The sequence below is a fragment of the Neolamprologus multifasciatus genome, unplaced genomic scaffold (genome assembly GCF_963576455.1).
Source record: "Neolamprologus multifasciatus unplaced genomic scaffold, fNeoMul1.2 chr03_unloc_1, whole genome shotgun sequence".
Taxonomy (NCBI): domain Eukaryota; kingdom Metazoa; phylum Chordata; class Actinopteri; order Cichliformes; family Cichlidae; genus Neolamprologus; species Neolamprologus multifasciatus.
The window spans coordinates 1,700,958-1,722,611 of record NW_028181971.1 but is presented as its reverse complement, the minus strand read 5'-3'; the positions used below and the strand labels follow the sequence as shown (position 1 = coordinate 1,722,611).

The 21,654-nt window shown below is 41.5% G+C and overlaps 1 protein-coding gene across 8 annotated transcripts in view; it reads right to left on the bottom strand.

Annotated features, from left to right (window-relative positions):
• Window positions 1-490: 490 nt before the first annotated feature.
• LOC146490545 (NACHT, LRR and PYD domains-containing protein 3-like) overlaps window positions 491-21,654 on the bottom strand; it is a 218,844-nt gene continuing 197,680 nt past the window's right edge. For all 8 annotated transcript variants that reach the window (XM_085153074.1, XM_085153073.1, XM_085153075.1 and 5 more), the window contains 6 exons: window positions 20,844-21,048; window positions 18,892-20,692; window positions 17,860-18,033; window positions 12,205-12,378; window positions 4,652-4,698; window positions 491-4,503 (listed from right to left, as the gene is read on the bottom strand). In XM_085153074.1, coding sequence (XP_085009200.1) covers window positions 3,974-4,503; window positions 4,652-4,698; window positions 12,205-12,378; window positions 17,860-18,033; window positions 18,892-20,692; window positions 20,844-21,048 — 2,931 coding nt within the window. In that variant the 3' untranslated portion in view covers window positions 491-3,973. The remainder of the gene's footprint in view (window positions 4,504-4,651; window positions 4,699-12,204; window positions 12,379-17,859; window positions 18,034-18,891; window positions 20,693-20,843; window positions 21,049-21,654) is intronic.

Sequence of the window (21,654 nt, the reverse complement as noted above, 5' to 3'; positions counted from 1 at the left end):
GCTGCAGCTCTGATGTCATCATCACTCCCTCCTCCACCCTCAGCAGTCCCAGCATGCTGCTGTGGTGCACCCCACCCTCACTCTACACCTGAGCCATAGACCACACCCTCCACCTCAATATACACCACAGTTTTCTCTGCTATGGAAATGAGATCAGGAGGAAATCATGATTATTATTATTGAATAAATGCTCACATTAATGTGGGCTTATTTGTTTCATATTAGAAACATTAGTTGAGTGTTTTTAGTATAAAATGATGAAAGTCCCTCTTTTTGCTCCTCCCCTCACCTGTGGATGGACGGTGCTGTTACCGTGGTGACAGCTTGGATGTGTTTCAGTCCTGCCTGGTTATCACTGCAGGAATCTTTACTTTCACATTTATTACAGGTAATAATTCTGATTTTTCTGTGTATTATGAACTAAATGTATCCTGATACACACAGAGATGGATGAGCAGAGGTCACATGATGAAAGAACAAACATGGAGTCTTTGATTTATTTAGATATTTATTGATGAATGCAAACAAACCCTGACACTGAACCATCGTCCAGCTTTCACAGAACAAACCTGATCACATGACCTGCTGACCCAAACAGTGAAAAGCTCCATGGCAACAACAACAAACAGCCTCACATATGTTAACAGAGGCTGTTAGAAGCACAGAGTCTTTACAGTCTTTCTCCTGTTTGTACACAGATCTCTGCACATCTTCATCACAGTTACTCACAGACGTGCAGAGTGTGTGGATATCAAAGCTAAGTTTCCACCATGTTTGTAGTCTGTACTGGGACTCATGGAGCATCTCTCTATGAGCACTCAGTGCTTTAAACAGTGAGTCCCAGTTTAACCAGCAGCCTTCACACCACACATCACACAGACATGGAAACTTCAAACCCTCAGACTGAAGACACCATCAGAAATAAATAGATTGTGATGAAGATGAAGAACTGGAACAGTTTGCTGTGGTTTCTTCTGTTCCTGTCAGAAATAAGAGTCTGGCAGCACTTTGCTCTCCTTCCACATGTTTAAGGAGGAAGTGAAGAAGAGCGAGTGAGTCGTCTTCCTCTGTGGGCCCAACATCAGGCAGCAGCCACGTATTTTTAAAAACCCAGCACACTGCTTCAGAAACACTGAGTCCAGGTGACCAGAGTCATGTGATCAGTGAGGTCTTCACTCAGGACGTCACAGCTTCAGGACCTGATTCAGAGGTTTATAAGGACGTGGATCATTGGTGCTGATGTTGTGTGAGAGCTGGTGAACCATGGGGAACATAAATAACAACCAGGCCATCAGCAATTCTACCCCCAGCTCTAAAACCTACATAATACACTATACATATAGTTATACAGGTTATAGTATGTTATATATAAACGTAGCTGAAGCAGTTTAATTTGTAGCTTCACGCTGCACTTCATATGTTTGTCCACCAGATGGCAGCACAGAGGCCTGTGTTGGAAAGCTTTGAGTAATGAAGCGTTTTCAATCCAAGCTTCAGAAAGCTTCATGTGGTCTTCAAGGAAGCAACCAGGAAATATCTGCTGTGTGTAAAAACAGCAACACAAGAATCCAGAATGAAGACAAGAAACTCAAAGCTCACACACAAAACAGGTGGAGCTAATTTTGTGACGTGTTTCTGTAAAAACACCACAGAAGTGAATCATCAAAGTTTCCATGTGAGCTGATGATGCTGCTGCAGAGTTTCTGTGAACCTCCTGTGACCCCGCCTCCTCATACAGAGACATCTTATTGCTCTTCAAACTGCATCACGTGGACACATGTGATTGTGTATTGTAGTATTGATCCCAATGCTGGTATTAGTACTGGATCAATAACACTGGATGGATGCGTTCAGCATGGAGCCCCTGAGCTGTGTTACAGACAAACATGAAAACTGACAGGTCTGTGTCATTCACAGTCTGTAACACTTCTAAACAACAGAGGCTGACCCAAGTGCCTCAGAGCCAGGCACGCTCACATCACAGCTCTCTAAATAAGCCAGTTTCAAAATAAGAGCTGAAAGCTGTGTTTGGTTGTGTTAGCTTATTATTGTGGAGACTAACATTCAGTGATCATGTGTTCAGACTCATAATGATTACTCTCAGAAATCCTGATCTTTGTATTTACTGTGTGTTGGATCAATAACTGAGATTCATCGTATCACACAGCTGTGCTGCTGCTGCTGGTGATGTCAGCACATCTGGAACAATACGAGGTATCTGCTACCAGACTGAGCAGGACGTGAGACCTGTGGACTGTTTAAAGCTGTCCCTCCACAGCTCACTCAGACCTGATCCACACCTCAGTGATATTCTCTGACTTCCTCAGTAGAGACAGAAACCATTCAGATCTGGGACGATCAGCTGACTGATGATGTCACACAGACTGTGTTTTTCAGGAACAGTGATTCTGATGTGAGCCTGCTAGCTGACAGCAGACCTGATGAAACCACATGTTCACATCTGTGAGGACAGACTGGACTCTTTGACTGCACCTTGGTTCTCCTCAGAGGTCTGTACAGGAGCATGTCCACCCCCACTGAAGATCTCAGTCACTGTGAAACATAGAAAGCTGCTTGTGTAGCCTCTGCCTCACATGTAGATACAGCTACAGGTTTCTCTGTCAGTCAGACTGAAACAGTGTCCTGATGCTGCATCATTCAGCTCTGTGCCCCAGTCAGCATCACTGTGAGCTACCAGTGTCAGTGTTTCTGCCCTTTTCCTGTAACACTACACTCAGCACAGGCTCAGCTGCTATCCAGTGTTGGACTTTGGCTTCAGCTGCTGTGATAGATCCTCTAACATAGATCAGCTCTGCTACATGTTGTTAGATAAGTGCAGCTGCCTGTCATGTCCTGATGTTTCTCTGGCTCAGCAGCTTCTCCATCAGAGGTTCACATGGAGCTGATCCAGTATCTCCAGTAACTGTGTTCTGTGCCTCACTGGTTCATCCTTCTGTCTGTGTGACGTCAGTCAGATGTTGAAGTTAAACTCTGTAATCTTCACTGTGTCACAGAGTTCAGTGAGTCCCGTTATTCACAGTATCAATCAGATCATCAGAGAACAGCTGATCAGCAATCAGTGGTGCCAACAGCACCTCCTGTGGTGAGAGGATGCAATAATGCAATGTAGCATTTTTACACTCAACACTTCCAGTCATGGAAACTGTCTGTTGGATCTGTTTGACGTTGCTTTCTTGTGTTGCTTTCTTGGTTAGAGTTCCTCACAAATGTCCAGATTATTCTTCTAATGAGGCGTCGACCATGTTTTCAGTTCTTTGGAAGAAAACATGGCCCTTTGCCATCCTTACTTTTCTTTGACTTCTTCAAATGCAGCTGAACTCCAGCTGGTATTTTATTGGACTTTGCAGCTGTTTCTGGTCATCAGTTCATTCCTGCAAACCTCTGAACCTGAACAACAATGATGCTGCATTGCTGGCTGATCCCAAAAGGTTGATTCTGTTCATCTGGACGTTTTCAGAAACGTTTGCTCACTGATCAGGTGACTTCTTCAGTCTCAGCTGACTGCAGCTTTACAACCTTACAAACAGCACATTTGCACAATGACTGAAACCAGCAGCAGCAGCACCTGATATATATGATACTAATATAATACATATACATATATAATCCATACTAATGATGAAGGAACTGAGCTCACAGTCCATTGTTCATTCAGTGAACTACTCAGTTTATTTTGGGCCTCAGAAATGCTCACTCTGTTTGTACATCACTGTCAGCAATAGACTCATTCTGCTGTGTGGACAGGAACACATGTGACATCACTTCCTGTTTGTTTGTGACTGAAGAGGAAGAAGTTTACAAGGAATCATTTAGAAGAGTTTCAAACATCAACTGATTGAATCCATGAATCTGAAAACGTGTTTGTGAGTGAAAGAGACAGACATGTACAGACTGAACTATCTGTTCAACAGTCAGAGTGTTTCTGTAACAGGAGACACTCTTTACACCCCACTCAGCACAGGGACACTGACGAACCAGGATAGAAGTAAAACCCAGGATAAAGAGTTTGAGTGAATGTGATGTTGAAGGTGTGGAGGTGGATCAGAGTGTCAGAGGAGACTCTGTAGAAGGACAGAGTGCCAGCAGGACAGTCCACATACACTGCTGCTCTGTTAGAGACAGAGGAGGAGGAGGAGGAGGAGATGGGTGTGTGTCTGTTATTGTGCCTGACAGAACGAGGACCATTATAATCACAGTACAGACTCCAGGACTGATCATTCCATCCAAACCAACAGTCTTCACTGGCTCCTTTCCTTCTGATTCTTCTGTAACTCACTGATATATAAACTCTTCCTCTCCACTCGACCTCCCAGTAACAGCGACCAGTCAGACCATTTCTACACAGCAGCTGATATTCATCAAATCTGTCTGGATGATCAGGATATGACTGAACCTCCTCCACATGTGTCACCTTCCTGTTGTTGTCAGACAGTTGGAGCTTTGTGTTCACTGTGTTTGTGTCGATTGTGAGTTGACAGGAATCTGATGGAGAGAACAAACACAATCCAGCTGCAGTTATTGATCCATCATCTGTTCATTGATTGACACTTTGATGATGACTCCTGACATGATGAAGATGGTTGAATGTGTGCTGCTTTGTTTTCATGAATCCCATTAAAAACACACTTACACTTCCTCAGACCTGGTCTCAACCATCGGACTCCAGCAGGCTCCACCCTGAAAGGAGGAGGGGGGTCAGAGCAGCACAGTCAGCATGCACACATGGACATTACATGGCTCTCATACACACACTGTTACACACTGAGCTCAAAGCTCGGCTCCACTGTTTTATTCAAAGAAATCTACATTTATTTATCAGCACATTTAAAAACAGCTTGAGCCAAAGTGCTGCACAGAGTAGAGAGAAAATAGGAAACATACACAGTAATTACTATAAAGACTCGTCAGAATTGAAAGCTACAGAGTACAAATGTGTTTCCAACCGGGTTTTAAAAATGTCGAGTGTTGGTGACGACCTGATGTGAAGGGCGACTGTTCCAGAGTTTGGCTGCAGCGATCGATAAAGCTCACCTCTGTTTTTACGTCTAGTTCTGGTCAGAAGCTACTTATCTGCAGACCTGAGGGCTCCACTTGGATTATTTTGTTAAAGAGAGATAAGATGGAGCCAATCCATTCAGAGATTTAAAGACAAACAACCAGATCTGGAAGTGGATTCTACCACGTACTGGTAACCAGTGGAAAAAGCTGGAAAAAGCTGGTGATGGGTCGTCTAGCACAGACCCACCGCTGGAACCAGACAATTCATGAGGGAGAGAACTGTGACAGCGCCGTTCCTTCACTTGACCTCAGTCGCTCTCGTCTGCTCCCTCGTAACACTGCTCTTTATTGAGGTTACATGAATATGCATAAGTTCATTAACATATGACGTCTTACACAGGTATGAACAAAGAGTACCAGTCTGTGCATAGTGTAGGTATGTGTGTGTGTGTGTGTGTGTGTGTGTGTGTGTGTGTGTGTGTGTGTGTGTGTTCCAGATGTGACCCTGTGACCCCAAAGCTGGTGCTAAGAGTCCAGTGGTCCCCCTAACAAAGGGCTCTTATACTTAACCAGACACAGAGTAGGTGTCCTCCTACACCAGGGGTCTCAAACTCGCGGCCCGCGGGCCAATTGCGGCCCGCAGGACGATAGTTTTTGGCCCCCACCTTAATATGAAAATTTAATGTTAGTTTGATAATGTATGACACTTTACAGTGTTGTGTGCGGAGCTGAATTAACCCACCAATCAGGGTGGGATATGGATCTCAGGGGACACCAGCCGGGCTTGATGCAAGCAGGGAAACATTTCTCAATGAGTGAAAGTTACAGCAGCGTTGCCCTGGAGTGTTTCTTTCTTTTCTGTGCCTGGCTGGCTTCCTCCTTTCTATTGGGCAAACGCAGACATTCGCCCCAGCGCGCTGCGTTCACAACACTTCAAAAAAAGTTGTTTTTTTTAAGTTTCTGCCCAGCGGGACATTATACGTATATAGATTTATACACACGTCAGTGGGAGTTTTAGTTATTTTTTCACAGAGAAAGATCTCATATTAACTCTCAAAGTGATGCGTAGGCGGCGGGATAAAAGAAAAGTAATGAACTCAATGCAGCCCAATTTAGTCTGCAGTCACATAGAGACACCTGTTCATCGGCAATAACAGTCCCCGGTAACCCGGACTAATTATAGGGTCGCACCGTAATTTGTGGGTCGATGTTTTTTTATTTGCATCACTCCGTTTGCATTGCAGCATACATGAACATTACATACATTTCAATATAATGTAAAAGCAGTCAAAACAACTAACATCAGAAACAGGTGATGTTATTTGTTATATGTCACGGTGTCATTTCCAGTTCTTTCTCCTGTAACAACAGCCCGGCGCCGTGAGCAGTCGCCTTTTTTGCGCTCTGTATTCCTGTACTTTCTACCATATGCAAACGCCACGGTGTTCGTGTCATCATGAAAGACATGAACATCGAGGGTAAAAACAAAGGAGACTGCTACCGGCTTTTTATCTGCCGATCGCCGTGCTACGGTTGCAAGAAAAAGAAGCAGAAACGACGTTCTCTACGCGTTGAGACGTTCCCCGTCCGTCGACTAAACGCTTGATTGAAACTTCAATGCGACAGTGACACCAAGTAGAATTATAAAAGTTACATAGCCCCAAACATGTCTTTTTCAAAGCCTGCGGTGAAGAGAAAGGTTGGTGATGAGCACCAATGATGCATCAACGAACAATGATGAGCAGGTCCTTTGCAGCAAATGCCTGAAGTTTGACAATGTGATGTCTATTGTTGTGAAATGCATCAACCAAATCAGATCCAGGGGCTTAAAGCACCGAAGGTTCTGTGCTTTTTTAGAGGAAATGGAGTCAGAATATGGGGATGTGCTCGACTTCACTGAGGTACGTTGGCTCAGCAGGGGAAAAGTATTAAAGAGACTTTTTGAGTTGAGAGCAGAAGTGAAGCCTTCATGGAGAAGGATGGAGTTAGTGTTCCTGTGCTTCAAATGGAGCTCATTGAGCTGCAGTGCAACTCTGAACTCAAAGCAAAGTTCAGGGAGGTGAGTGGAAAAGCAGACAAGCTTGGACAATTTTTGAGAGAATTGAGCCCTAGTTTCCCTCGGCTTTCCCGAATGTTCAAGTGGACCATGTGCCTTTTTGGTAGCACATACTTGTGTGAAAAGCTCTTCTCCACTTTGAACTTCAATAAGTCCAAGTACAGGTCCAGACTTACGGATGATCATCTTCAAGACATACTGAGGGTCGCAACTGCTTCCTCCCTCAGGCCAAATCTGGCTCGGCTATGCGAGAGGAAACGCTGCCAGGTCTCTAGCAGCAAGGAGTAGGCAAGAGAAGCCATGTTCAGAAGAACAGTTCATTTTCTACAGTGTTCCATTCATGTTCAGAAGAAGGTTATAGAACTGTTAATACAGACATTTCAATCTAAATACAGCAGATATAGAAGACTGAAAAAACACATATGTTCACTGACTAAAAATATCTTATTATTATTTTATTTATGTATTACAGATTGATTTATTTTCTTATTAATTCTTAATTTGTTTATTTATTTTTCATATTTTGTGTTAAAAAAAAATTATAAAGAGATTTGAGAAGATTGGAATTTTTTAACCATGCCTTTCTTGTGGAAAACCTAATGTGGCCCAGCCTCACCCAGACTCTGCCTGCAGCAGCCCCCAGCTAAATTGAGTTTGAGACCCCTGTCCTACACCATAAATCAGTAAGAGAGGGTACGACCTCTCTCATGGCCCCAAGTGGTGTGTGCATGCCAGAGCACTCTGGAAGTAGTCTTTACAGACTACTAAGGATCAAACCTCTATCATCATGCAATCGATTATAAAACTCTAAGCATACTTTTGTGCAAGGTGGAAGACGATTGAGATGTCTCTCTCGGACACGCCAATCCAGTCTAGACTTGGTCACGCAGCTTCTGATTTGGATGATACCTTGACGCCCAGCCACTGGGTCACTTTTACATTAAAAATATGGAGGGGAGTGGTCAGGCAGGCACAACTCCAGGAAGAGATAAAACTTCTGAGGTGGCCAGCGTATGACCCTGATTTTTTACCTGCTTCCCACGATAGTAGATTTAAACAATGGGTGTGGCATGGAATCACTGCTGGGTGTTCGGTTATTGTAAAATCTAAAATTATGGCTTTTGATACCCTATGCAAGACTTACGACCTCGAGAAAAAAGACTTTTTTCGATACTTGCAACTCCGTGACTATATTGGCAAAAGACTAAAGAGCTGTGTCTGTGGAGACTTCTCGATTGTTAATATTTTCATTGATGCTTATGACTCTGGGAGTAATAGAGCCTTGATAAGTAAATTGTACAAATGTATGACTAAACTCAAAGGGAACTCAACGATTTACATAAAGCAGAAATGGGAAAAAGAAATGGACATTGTGATTACAGAAGATGGGTGGGCACGGATCTGGGAGACACAGTTTACCACAACTAACTCCAACATGTGGCGGGACTTCTGCTGGAAGAACATTATACGTTATTTCATAACGCCTAAACAGAAGTCTAAATTCAGTGCCACGCCTGCGTTTTGCTGGAGGAATTGTGGGGAAGACATGGCTGATTACGGTCATATATTCTGGTCCTGCCCACTCATACGACCCTTCTGGACGGAAGTTGTAAAGATAATTACAGAGGTGTTGGGATTCCACGTGTCTTGTACATTTACCTCATTGTATCTGGGATATTTTACAGACGATTTAGTTGCAGATGATGTTTATCTTCTGAAAGTTCTCTTGGCTTCTGCGAAGAAGGCCATAACAAAACGCTGGCTCTGTAGAGATCCTCCCACTGTAACACTTTTTACCTCTATAGTGGAAGACGTCAAATTGATGGAATGTATGACTTTCACTCTGCGACTGCAGGGAGATTTGGGAAGGAGACGATGGAGAAAATGGCTGGACTTTACAGCTTGTGGCAGCACCCTTTAATGCGTAGAATTAGTAATGTAGACTTGCTGAAGTATGTATATGTGGATGTGCAGATGTATGTACGGGCGTATGTTATCTTCCCATGACCTCATATTGTTTGTTTTTTTCTTTTTCTTTTTTTTTTCTTTTATTTGGTTGCATAAAAATGTTCCTAAATAAATTTTAAAAAAAAAAGTGTTTATTAAAACTCTAAGCATATATGAGTAAATATTTCTAAGCATAAATGACAATCAACAATATAAACCTTACAGCTGGTTTTAATAACAGAATTCATTTGTTTCTCAAATGAGAAAGAGCTATCGAGAAACACTCCTAAATGTTTAGTTCTTAACTTTTCCAGTGGGCCAAGGTCAACATTATCTGCTAATGCTAAATAGGCTGCCGTTATTAACTAATGCTAATTTGATGTGAATTAGCATTATGCACTAATGCTAACACTTACTTTTTAACAATTTGAGTAGCTAATGCTAACACTATTTCCCTTAACTTTATAACAATGTGAACGGCTAATGCTAACACTCTTTTCCCTAGCATTACAACATCTGAGCTGCTAATGCTAAGTAGGCCGCCATTAGCACCTACGTCTAATTTAAGGCAAATACGCATTAGAACCTAATGCTCATATCGTTTTCCTTTGCTTTATAACAATGTGAGCAGCTACTGCTAAATAGCATTAGCTAATAACAGCAGTCTAATTTAATGCAAGTTAGCATCATTTGCATTATAACAATGTGAGGAGTTAATGCTAAGTATGCTGCCAATTCTAATTAGGGGTGAATAATTATTACCAGCTAATGCTAATATCGTTTTCTCTTCCCTTTTAACAATGTGAGCAGCTAGTTCTAGGTAGGCTGATGCTAGCAGCTAATGTTAAAGCTAAAGCTAATTTGATGTGAATTAGCATTACATTAGTGAGGAGTTAATGCTAAGTAGACTGCCATTAGTGGCCAATGCTAATTTTAGGTGAATAGGAATTGGCAGCAAATGCTAATACCATATTTTCTTGGTTTATAAAAATGTGACCAGCTAAAACTAAGTAGGTTGCCGTTAGTAGCTAATACTAATTTGAGGTGAATTAGCATTATTCGCTTATGCTAACGAAGTTTTTTCTTACTTTTAAACAATAGGAGTAGCTAATGTGAACACTTTTTTTATTCAATTTTAACTTTTCCTCTGCAATGTGAAGAGTTAATGCTAAATAGGACGCCATTAGTGGCTAATTCTAATTTTAGATGAAAAAGCATTAAAAGCTAATGTTAATATCATATTTTCTTGCTTTATATCAATATCAGTAGCTAATGCTAGGTATGTAGCCATCATTAGCTAATGCTAATTTAGGTGAATTAGCATTAGCCACTAATACTAGCTATTTTTTTGCCAACTCTTTTCCCTTGCATTATAACAATATGAGCAGCTAATGCTAAGAAGGCTGCCATTATTAGGTAATGCTAATTATTATGTGTGTTAGCATTATCCTCTGCTGCTAGCAATTTTTTATCTTACACTTACAATACCAGCAGCTATAGCTAACATTACTTTCATTTTAGTTAAGCTTATTTAGCATTAATTAACTTCATTTAGCAATAAGAAGTTTATGCTACATAGGCTACCATTAGTGGCTAATACTAATTTTAGGTGAATAAGCATTGGCAACTAATGCTAATACCATATTCTCTTGATTTCTAACAATGTGAGCAGCTAGTGCTAAGTAGGCTGATATTAGCAGCTAATGCTAATTTGATGTGAATTAGCATTGTATTAGTGAGGAGTTAATGTTAAGTAGATTGCCATTAGTCACTAATGCTAATTTTAGGTAAATAGAAATTGGCAGCTAATGCTAATACCATATTTTCTTGCCTTATAACAATGTGACCAGCTAATGCTAAGCAGGTGCCGTTATTAGCTAATGCTAATTTAATGTGAGTTAGCATTATCCAATAATGCTAACACTGTTTTCTCTTACTTATTAAAAATGATAGTAGCTAATACTAATACTCTTTTCCGTTGGGTAACAACGAAGTGAGGAGTTAATGCTAAGTAGGCTGCTTTTAGCGGCTTATTCTAATTAGGGGTGAATAATTATTAGCAGCTAATGCTAATAATGTTTTCTCTTTCCTTATAACAATATGAGCAGCTAATCCTAATTTGATGTAAATTAGCATTATATTAGTGAGGAGTTAATGCTAAGTAGGCTGCCATTAGCAGCTATAGGTAATTTGAGGTTAATAAGCACTAGTAGCTAATGCTAATACCCTTTTCTCTTGTGTTATAATGATGTGACGTTAATGCTAAATAGGCTGCCATGAGTGACTCTTTTTCCTTGCATTATAATGATGTGAAGGGTTTATGCTTACTAGGCTCCCATTAGCAGCTAAAGCTAATTTTAGGTGAATAAGCATTAGTAGCTAACGCTAATACCCTTTTCTCTTGTGTAATAATGATGTGAGACGTTAATATTGTTCTCAAACAACAGAATGAGAATGAAATATTGATTCTAACAGGGCCCATAAACAGCATTAGCTTAGCAGCATTAGCTTATCAGAGTTTCTATCATGGTCACACAAATCCTTAGCAGAGCAAAGTGGCCTACTTAGCAATAGCTGCTCAAGTTGTAGAAAGCAAGGGAAAACAGTATTAGCATTAGCTGCTAAATGTGCACTTGAGAACAAATTATTGTGAATTCAGCCGTGAATGTAGAGTTTGTCATTATTTACGCTTCCATTTCCGAATGTTAGCTGCTCCTGTCTGGCTCTGTCACACACACAGACTGAAATGATTCACAGCCTTGTTTCATCCTTCTGTCAGTGTCACTGAGACTGTGGACATACAGCATGGGAAACATACACATGGCTGACACTTTATTAGGTACACAGTGCCCACTATCTCAGGTACACCTGTGACCTAATAAAGTCTAAAGTTACAAAATATTGTCTCTGTCCAAATATTTATGGACCTAACTGTAGGTCTACTTTTAATGAAACTCTCAACATGACTTAAAGTTATAATTAATGTTCCTGCAAACAGACTCCTTGGAGACCCCTACATAAATAGCCATGTACTATCCAGCTAGACTAGTGTGTCTGTCCCTGAAAATATTCCTGCATGTGTGATTGTTCATGTGTCATCTGCAGGAAACAAACCGGAAGTGAGTGAAGGACACAGGAAATGTTTCCAGCTCTTCCTCCTCTATCAGACATTCTCTCCATACCTGAGAGTGTCCAGTCTCCAGCCTGGATCCTTCAGTCCAGCCGAAAGCAGCTTCATTCCTGAGTCACCCGGATGATTGTAGCTCAAGTCCAGCTCTCTCAGATGGGAGGGGTTGGAGCTCAGAGCTGAGGCCAGAGAAGTACAGCCTTCCTCTGTGATCAGACAGCCTGACAGACTGCAGACACACAAAACAACAATCGATCTGTCAACAATCGTTTTCTCTTTGTCACAATAACATCTATCCATTTACATCCATTCAATGTAACTTTATTTAAAAGTGACAATTCCCAACAGACAACAACAGTCATCTGAAGCTGTTTAACAGTGTAAGGTAACAGCCTCCAATATTAGAGAGAAAGCCCCAACCATCAGACAATTGTGGAGATACAGAAATTATTTTATTGCTGCCATATAATCTGCATCATTATAACTGCATTAATAACATTCTTTACAGCATTATTCCATCTAATAATATTTCTCACAGTATTGATATTTCATTAAAGTTGTCTATTGAAGATGTTCATTTGAGGATCCTTCCATTATGATAACTTTTATTACAAGTACGGTCAGAAGTATTTCATACACATTGCATATTTGTGCTTATTTCGAGTTGAGGTTCGGTTCATTAAGGGTCTTAAGCTTCACTGGCGTGACTGTCCAGGTGATACATGCTGAGGGAAACTAGAACAGGATGATTGCATGCACGCTTACAATACATATAACACATATAATCTAGGAATGTGTCAGGCCTGAGGCCTTAACTCATTTGGTGTCTCACTATATTTTACTCTACTTGGCAACAGATGACCAGAGTCAATAATTAGCCCCAAAGACCCTGAGGGCTTGAAGTTTATTACCTTGTATGGAAGGTGTTATAGAAAAGAGAAGTTCTATGTCTGTTTATAGCCATTAAAGATGTACAAGATGTACCATTAACTGTGACTAATGTCTGGAACCTATTTTAATCTGACTATTTTTATTGACACCATTGGGGGGGCGTATACCCCACTGCTTTGTAAGTGTCCACAACATGTATTTTTGTCAGAAGACATAGGCTGATGTTTTCTCCTGTGTGTTAATAAACTCATCGTTTGATTGCACTTCTCAGGGGCCTCCGTGGTTTGTCTCACTGCTCTACATTGATCGATTTCGCGACACAATCCACTGTGAGCAGGACTTGGTGATGGTGGGAAGAAGAACTCCCTTTGACACAAAGATCCTCCCAGTCAAAACAGGCTCCAGGAGGAGCATCTACCATGACTGGTTGCAGGGTGAGGGGAAAGAGAAGAGATGAGCTCAGAGAGACAAGAACAAAACACAAACTAAGGAGAGAGAAGACAAAAGACATGCAGTAGTGACATATAAAAGCATCAGGAGTGAAAAGAGGGGAGTGGAGAAGAAAGCAGACCATCATGGGAAGTCCACCAACAGCCTGAACCTATAGCAGCATAACTAAGGGATGGTTCACCTGATCCAGCTCGAACTATAAGCTTTATCAAAAAGGAAAGTTTGCAGCTGATCTTCAAAGTAGAGAGGGTGTCTGTCTCCTGAACTCAAACTGGGAGCTGCTTCCACACCAAGTCCAACATAGCCAGGCTGAGTCGTTAGATTAGTCCAACGTAAAGTCAGAAAGTCATTACTTATGTCACATTTTAGTGCAAATGTAGAAAAACTGTCCAAAAGTTATTTCTAAATCTGATATTAAACAGTTTAAATGGTGAAAAAAGCTGTAAAGAAAACAGAGTCAATAAAAGCCTCTTTAGAGGGTCACCAGTTTAAAACTCAGACATTTAAACTGGTGATTCTCCTTCTCTGCTCCATTTCCTCTCTAGACTTCCTATTCCTAGGAGGGATTTGATTGGCTGAACGTCCTTTTAGCCTTTCTTTAGTTCTTTGGGTGCTAATCAAAGAGGTAAACACACGAGTCATGTGATGTGACATAAGGAGCGCTTTGATTGGTTGGGATTGACAAACTATGGTGCTGTTTGCAAGCTTCGCTTTGCAGAGGCAAGAAAATCTCTTAGATAGGGATGAGACGCTCCACAGTGACGTTTCCACACTTTGGAGCTTCTGAAGTGCAGATGTTTGGAAACGCTGCTCCAACGTGTGGTTCAAACACTCAGATCACGTGACCTCAGCTGCCACAGGTGGCATACCTGCTGCTTCCATGTTAGCATGTTAGCTTCAACAGGTGGTCAGTGTGAGAGCAGAAGATGATATCAGTGACATCCAAACAAGGAAGGAAGAGACTGTTGAAGGCAGCGAGCTGTGACTGCTGTGAACAGTGTTCTCACACTATTTTCTCCCTGTGTCAACATACATGAGGCTGCTTCAGCTGCAACACACCACAAACACCTTTATACAACTAAATATACTGAGAGCACACTGCTGTGGTTGCTGTGGTAACCATCCATATATCCAGCTGTTTGTGGCCGAGTCTGCTTCCTCATCCTTGGTTAAACCCTCAAAGTTTGATGTGTTTTTTTGTGATTTGGTTTTATTTGTTGTTCTACACACTGTGAAACAAAGCTAGAAGCCCCTGTGGTGCAGTGGGGGACTCAATCCCAGGACCCAACCTGCTCCAACAACAGTCAGAAGGATTTTATTAAGTCTCATTTTCTGTTCATTTGGAAAACATCAATAATGAAGAGCACATGTTTATAGAGGCACATTCAGACCAATGACAACAGTCCATTCACACTGACCTCCACCTTTTTAAATGTGAGTAAACACATCATGGTTCTGGTGCTGATGTGGTATCTGGGACAGGTGATGATTTTGAACTCAGTCTGAGGTTTGATTACATTGAACCTGCACTGCTTTCTCCTGTTTATGACACATTTATACCCAAAGTCTCAGCTGGATAACAAAAAACGAGGAAAAACACATTTGTTGAGAGAATTGTTAACAAATGTGGTGAGAGTGTTGTAATAGTTACAGACAGAACTATGATTTATTTATTTAAATGCATTCAAGGACATTTTTTTACTCACATTATGTCTCTTCCACAATGTTATTTTTCTCTCCTACAACGTACGTTACAATTACATTAGCATGACCATTTATCCAAATTAGGCGATGACATCATTTAGCGACTTCCAGCGACTTTTAGGACAGCCAATAGCAATTTCCCTTACTGAGGAGTTGGCAACACTAGAAGCAGTGGGTGGATGGCAGCATCATCATGAAGGATCAGTGTGAGAATACATCATCATCCACAAAGAAAATCAGTCTGAGTGTCTGACGCTCTTGTTAGAAAGACGCAATCGCAGCTTGTGGGTGCAGTTCTGGTTTGCTAGTTAGCTGCTCTGCTAGTTAGCTGGGAGCTAACTCACTCGAACATTTGATGCTAAACTGTCTAAACTGTGTAAGCAGCATTCATTGCTGCTCTGTGTTACTCTCCAGCCTCTCTTTAACTCAGTCCTCTCAGTTTTTTCCTCCTTACAAACTAGAAAACCTTCTTTTTCAGCTTCTCCTCCACACCTGAGCTGTGGCTAAGGTGCTACCAGCACGCAGGCTCGGTGTGTCCAAATTCATGGGCTGCATCCTCCTGAGGACACATTTGGAGACCGATAACGTCACAGCGACGCACCAAAGGCTGTCCAAATTCCTCCGAATGCAGCCGACAAATGCGTCCTCCTTTTCCTTCGTGGCCCACCATATCCCAGAATTCATAGTGCGGCCCAGCCAAACTCCAGCTTCTGGTAATGGCGACCGCTACTAAGTTTTAAAATTACTCTTATTAATCTTCCTGGGTCACAAAATAAACTTGTAACATATTTTCAGGCGAGAATGTGAGTGTGTAAACTTCAAATATCTGCTCTGTTTATCAAGATATTGCATATTTGCAAAAGTGCTTCGACGTTTTCGGAGACGTCTGTTACCCACCAACTCAATAGCTAGTCGAGAGCTCGAGGGTCACTGAAGCCGCAGAGAACGGCACCACTCCGTCTGGACTTCTTTAAGTTACTTGAAGACGTTTCACCTTCATCCGAGAAGCTTCTTCAGTTCTAAGGTCAAATGGTGGGGAGTCCCAGATATAAACCTGGTGGGAGTTTCCCCCCACAGAGGGACAAAAGGACCCCCTGATGATCCTCTAATCGCCTGAGCCAAGGTGTGGAACTGGGTGTGGCTCCCAATCAGCCAGAGTTTCGGGTGAGTTCATTGTGAAACCTGGCCCCACCTTATCATGTGATTTCCTGAGGTCAGATGTCCCAGGATGTGAGTGGGCATTAAGGCGTCTGGGGAGGGAACTCAAAACTGGATTATAGATGGCAGAGAGTTGGTGTCGTAAACCACCGCCTCTGTTCAAAGATGGTCGCTCACAGTGGACATAGATGCTTCTTTCACTCCTCTTTCAAACCATCTGTCCTCTCTGTCCAAAATGTGAACATTGGCATTCTCGAAAGAGTGACCTTTGACCTTTAGATGCAGATGGACAGCTGAGTCTTGTCCTGTGGAGGTGGCTCTTCTGTGTTGTGCCATGCGCTTGTGAAGTGGCTGTTTGGTCTCTCCAATGTACTTAGAACTGAAGAAGCCTCTGGGATGAGAGGTGAAACGTCTTCAAGTAACTTAAAGAAGTCCAGATGCTTTTCTTTGCAAGCTCCTTTGACTATGATGACCTGGATGACTGAGAACCTTCACAGACATAATATGAGTAACATATGACTAAATCTATATCTCACTTAAAGCTTTCTGTAAATGAAAGAATCAGTGAAAATGAGGCACTTCAGCTGATTTTCAACAAAAACTCTGAACATAACCTGATCCAGACCAGGTTATTGGTTCAGCATCAGTAACCACGGTGATGTAGCCAGGTAAACACAGAGCTAGACAGAGACAGACAAACATTTATGCTCACAATCACACATCTCCAGTTAACCTTGCATGCATGTTTTTGGACTGTGGGAGGAAGCAGAGAACCTGAAGACAACCCACACAGGCCACACTATCACTCTTATTTACAGAATTATAATCTAATTAGATGATAAAGTAATAAATTATTTGGTATTTTAATGAAAATACATTTTAACAATAGTTTATAAGTCAACAATTATAGTTAAAAAAAGTGACAAATCAAACAGTCAATAAAACCTTCTACAGCTGAAACTAACTGACAATGTCGGGGGAGGAAGTAAAAGTAAAAACCAGAGACAATAACTACCAAAATAAAACAGGAAGTGAACAAAATTCAAGCTCACTTTAAGCTCAACAGTCAAATTCTGTTTTGTACTAATCTATTGTTTTGAATTTTTGTTTACATTTTGTTTAAGTGAGGCAATGAGTCATATCACTATGACCAAATATATGTTTCATCTTTTCAGTCAGAAATAATCAATTGATCATATTTTTATTACTAAATGTTTCTGAAAATCAAATTCTGATATCTGAACAAACAGCTCTGTAAAAACCTTCAGAATACAGGAATCGAACTAGAAGGTTTGGTGGATGAAGCACTGCTAAAATAAAGAATTTAGACTCAGAGGAGCAGATGGGACATTTCATTGCAAATGAAAGACAGAAAGTGAACAAATATCACTAAAAACCCCAGACAAAAATTTCTACATTAAGACTTTTTTAAAAATCAATTTACTGTTTATGCAGTAATAGAAATCAGGTTTAACGTGATCATCAATGGAAAATTTTAAATCCTGACCTGAGAGTTTCCATTTTACAGTGTGGACTCTTCAGTCCTTCAGACAGAAACTTCACTCCTGAATCCTGCAGGTCAGAGTTACTCAGGTCCAGCTGTCTCAGACTAGAGGACTGGGAGCTGAGAGCTGAGGACAGCGCTTCATAGCCTCTCTCTGAGAGCTTACAGTGACTCAGTCTGAAAAATGACAGATAAACATTAAACAAACACTGTTGTTAAGTTGCAATGAGGGTGCACTAAAGAGTTATTAGATTTAGCAATTAATCCTGTTTTTTTACTGAGAGTCAACAAATGGATGACGCTGACATTTGTTAACTGACAATGGTCAATCAATTCTGGTATTCTATTGCAAATGCCAATTGGGCTCCATGTGCCGGGCAGTGCATTAGCACCAAAGTAGCTGACATATTGATCAATAACTCACTGCTCATTAAATTATCATAAAACTATTACAGAAATTAAACTGACTTTTTTCCCATTTAGTGGATTCTTATTGGTTAATTCTGTCATAATTCTTCATTTTAGGCTTTATTTAAAGTTTTAGTCCTTACTTTAAGTCCCAGTCTATATTTCTGACTTTCTACAACCCTACAGCTCTTCTCACATCTGAGATCTTCCAGTTAAAGGCTTTTACTGGTCCCACTAACTCAGACTCTAGTATTCACTCTAGACTCTAGAGTGGCCTTTAACTAGTTTTAGGCTGTATGATGTTCAGTGTTTGCTGTTTAATGTTTTTATCTTCTGTATTTTTACTGCCTGTTTCTATTGTAAAGCACTTTGAGGTTTGTGACCTGTGAAAGCTGCTGTATAAATAAATTTTACTTACAGGATGATTCTGGATATGACTTTGATAAAAGCTGACACCCAGATATGTTTAAGACACTCTGACATTTACTGCTGCTATCAAACATTAACTATAATATACTGTATTTAGTGCTGATGATCATGTAAAAAAATATGTTTAAGTTTTTAAGGGTCCATCACACATTACACTGTTTATGTTATAAATAAAAGCCTGATCACATGTTTACTCACAGAGCTTTGTTGGAGGCTTTGACCACTGGCAGCAGCCTCAGAAGAGCCTCCTCTGAAGCAGAGTATTTCTGCAGGTCAAACACATCCAGATCTTTTTCTGATGACAGTAAGATGAAGACCAGAGCTGACCACTGAGCAGGAGACAGTTTATCTTTGGAGAGACGTCCTGATCTCAGGGACTGTTGGATCTGCTCCACTAGAAAACGATCATTAAGTTCATTCAGACAGTGGATCAGATTGATGCTTTTCTCTGCAGACAGATTCTTACTGAGCTTCTTCTTGATATACTGGACTGTTTCCTGATTGGTCTGTGAGCTACTTCCTTTCTGTGTCAGCAGACCTCGTAGGAGAGTCTGATTGGTCTGCAGTGAAAGACCCAGGAGGAAGCGGAGGAACAAGTCCAGGTGTCCATTTGGACTCTGTAAGGCCTTGTCCACAGCACTCTGATGGAAAGATTGAAGTTTTAGTTTGTTAAATAGTTTAGACCATGTAGAGGTTGTTTGTTGTTGTTCCAGCAGATTGAGTCCAGAGTTGATGAAGGTCAGATGGACATGAAGAGCAGCCAATAATTCCTGAACACTCAGATGGATGAAGCAGAACACCTTGTCCTGGTACAGTCCTCTCTCCTCTTTAAAGATCTGTGTGAACACTCCTGAGTACACTGAGGCTGCTCTGATATCGATGCCACACTCTGTCAGGTCTGATTCATAGAAGATCAGGTTTCCTTTCTGCAGCTGATCAAAAGCCAGTTTTCCCAGAGACTCAATCATCTTCCTGCTCTCTGGACTCCAGTGTGGATCTGTCTCAGCTCCTCCATCATACTTGACCTTCTTCACTTTGGCCTGAACCACCAGGAAGTGGATGTACATCTCAGTCAGGGTCTGGGGCAGCTCTCCTCCCTCTCTGGTTTCCAGCACATCCTCCAGAACTGTAGCAGTGATCCAGCAGAAGACTGGGATGTGGCACATGATGTGGAGGCTTCGTGATGTCTTGATGTGGGAGATGATCCTGCTGGCCTGCTTCTCATCTCTGAATCTCTTCCTGAAGTACTCCTTCTTCTGTGGGTCAGTGAACCCTCTGACCTCTGTCACCATGCCAACACAGTCAGGAGGGATCTGATTGGCTGCTGCAGGTCGTGTGGTTATCCAGAGGCGAGCAGAGGGAAGCAGTTTCCCCCTGATGAGGTTTATCAGCAGCACATCCACTGAGGTGGACTTTCTAGGGTCAGTTAGGATTGTAGTTTTGTGGAAGTCCAGAGGAAGTCGACACTCATCCAGACCATCAAAGATGAACACAACCTGGAAGTCTTCAAAGCTGCAGATTCCTGCTTCTTTGGTTTCAGTAAAGAAGCGATGAACAAGTCCCACCAAGCTGAACTTTTCCTCTTTCAGCACATTCAGCTCTCTGAAAGTGAATGGAAATATGAACTGGATGTCCTGGTTGGCTTTGTCCTCAGCCCAGTCCAGGCTGTATTTCTGTGTTAAGACTGTTTTCCCAATGCCAGCCACTCCCTTTGTCAGCACTGTTCTGATTGGTTCGTCTCTTCCAGGTGAGGCTTTAAAGATGTCTTCTTGTCTGATTGTTGTTTCTGGTCTGTGTGGTTTCCTGGATGCTGTTTCAATCTGTCTGACCTCATGTTCATCATTGACCTCTGCAGTCCCTCCCTCTGTGATGTAGAGCTCTGTGTAGATCTGATTCAGAAGGGTTGGGTTTCCTGCTTTAGCGATGCCCTCAAACACACACTGGAACTTCTTCTTCAGAGCAGATTTAAGGTTACGATGACAAACTGCAGCTGGAAGTTCTGAATAATAATAATAAAAATACAAATTCAACAATCATATTTTACAAAATGCTGATGACATTTTCTGACCCACTGAGAAATGACCGAACACACTGGTGTCACAAGTGTCTCATTTATCCAGCAGCTTAAATCTTTACAGAAATCCTCTTACGTCTCTGCAGACGGTCAGCCAGCTCCTCCTGCTTCATTCTCCTCAGGAAGTCCACTGTGATCTTCACAAATGCCTCTCTGCTGTTTCTCCTCTGCTCATCATCCTCCCTCTGAAACTCCAAGCACTGGGGCTTATTTGGATTCAGAGCCTTCTGGATCTTCTTCAGCTCGTTCTTCACAAAAGTGATGATGTTGTCCTCCAGCAGCTGGAACAGAATACTTTATGAATGACCCACCACTCTGAACTTCAGTCTACACAACATCAAGAAGGTCCTGAGGAAATGTGAACGCTGGTTTGAGGGCGGAGTCAAGGAGGCCATTTATGTGAAAAGGGAAAGACCATCTCTGAATGGAGGCGGGGCCTAAGGGTACATCTGTCACCATCTTTAACAACACTTTAACAAACAACATGAGATTTTAACAGTAATGTAAAAATACTGTGATTCATTGTTATTAAGCACAAACACATCTATGGCCCCGTTTCCATTAGTAGCTGCTCAGATCGACTCACAACAGGTCGCCACGACTGGACTGGATCCACTGGTTTCCATTACAGTTGAGGACCACCTAATGTGGTCGTCTCAATATAGCCGAGTGTCAACTCACATCATTAGTAAGTGCTAATGCTCCTAATTTCCATCATATTTGTCATTTATTGCTCAAAGTTATTGTAGAAACAGTTATTCAGCTTCATTCTCACTGATCTCAACTACAAACTGTTTCGCTTTGGTTTTTGTTTAAAGCCTCGATGTTTAAAACGTTTCCCTGTGATCAATGTTCCCTCTAATGTTTCATGTGTCTGAACACACAAA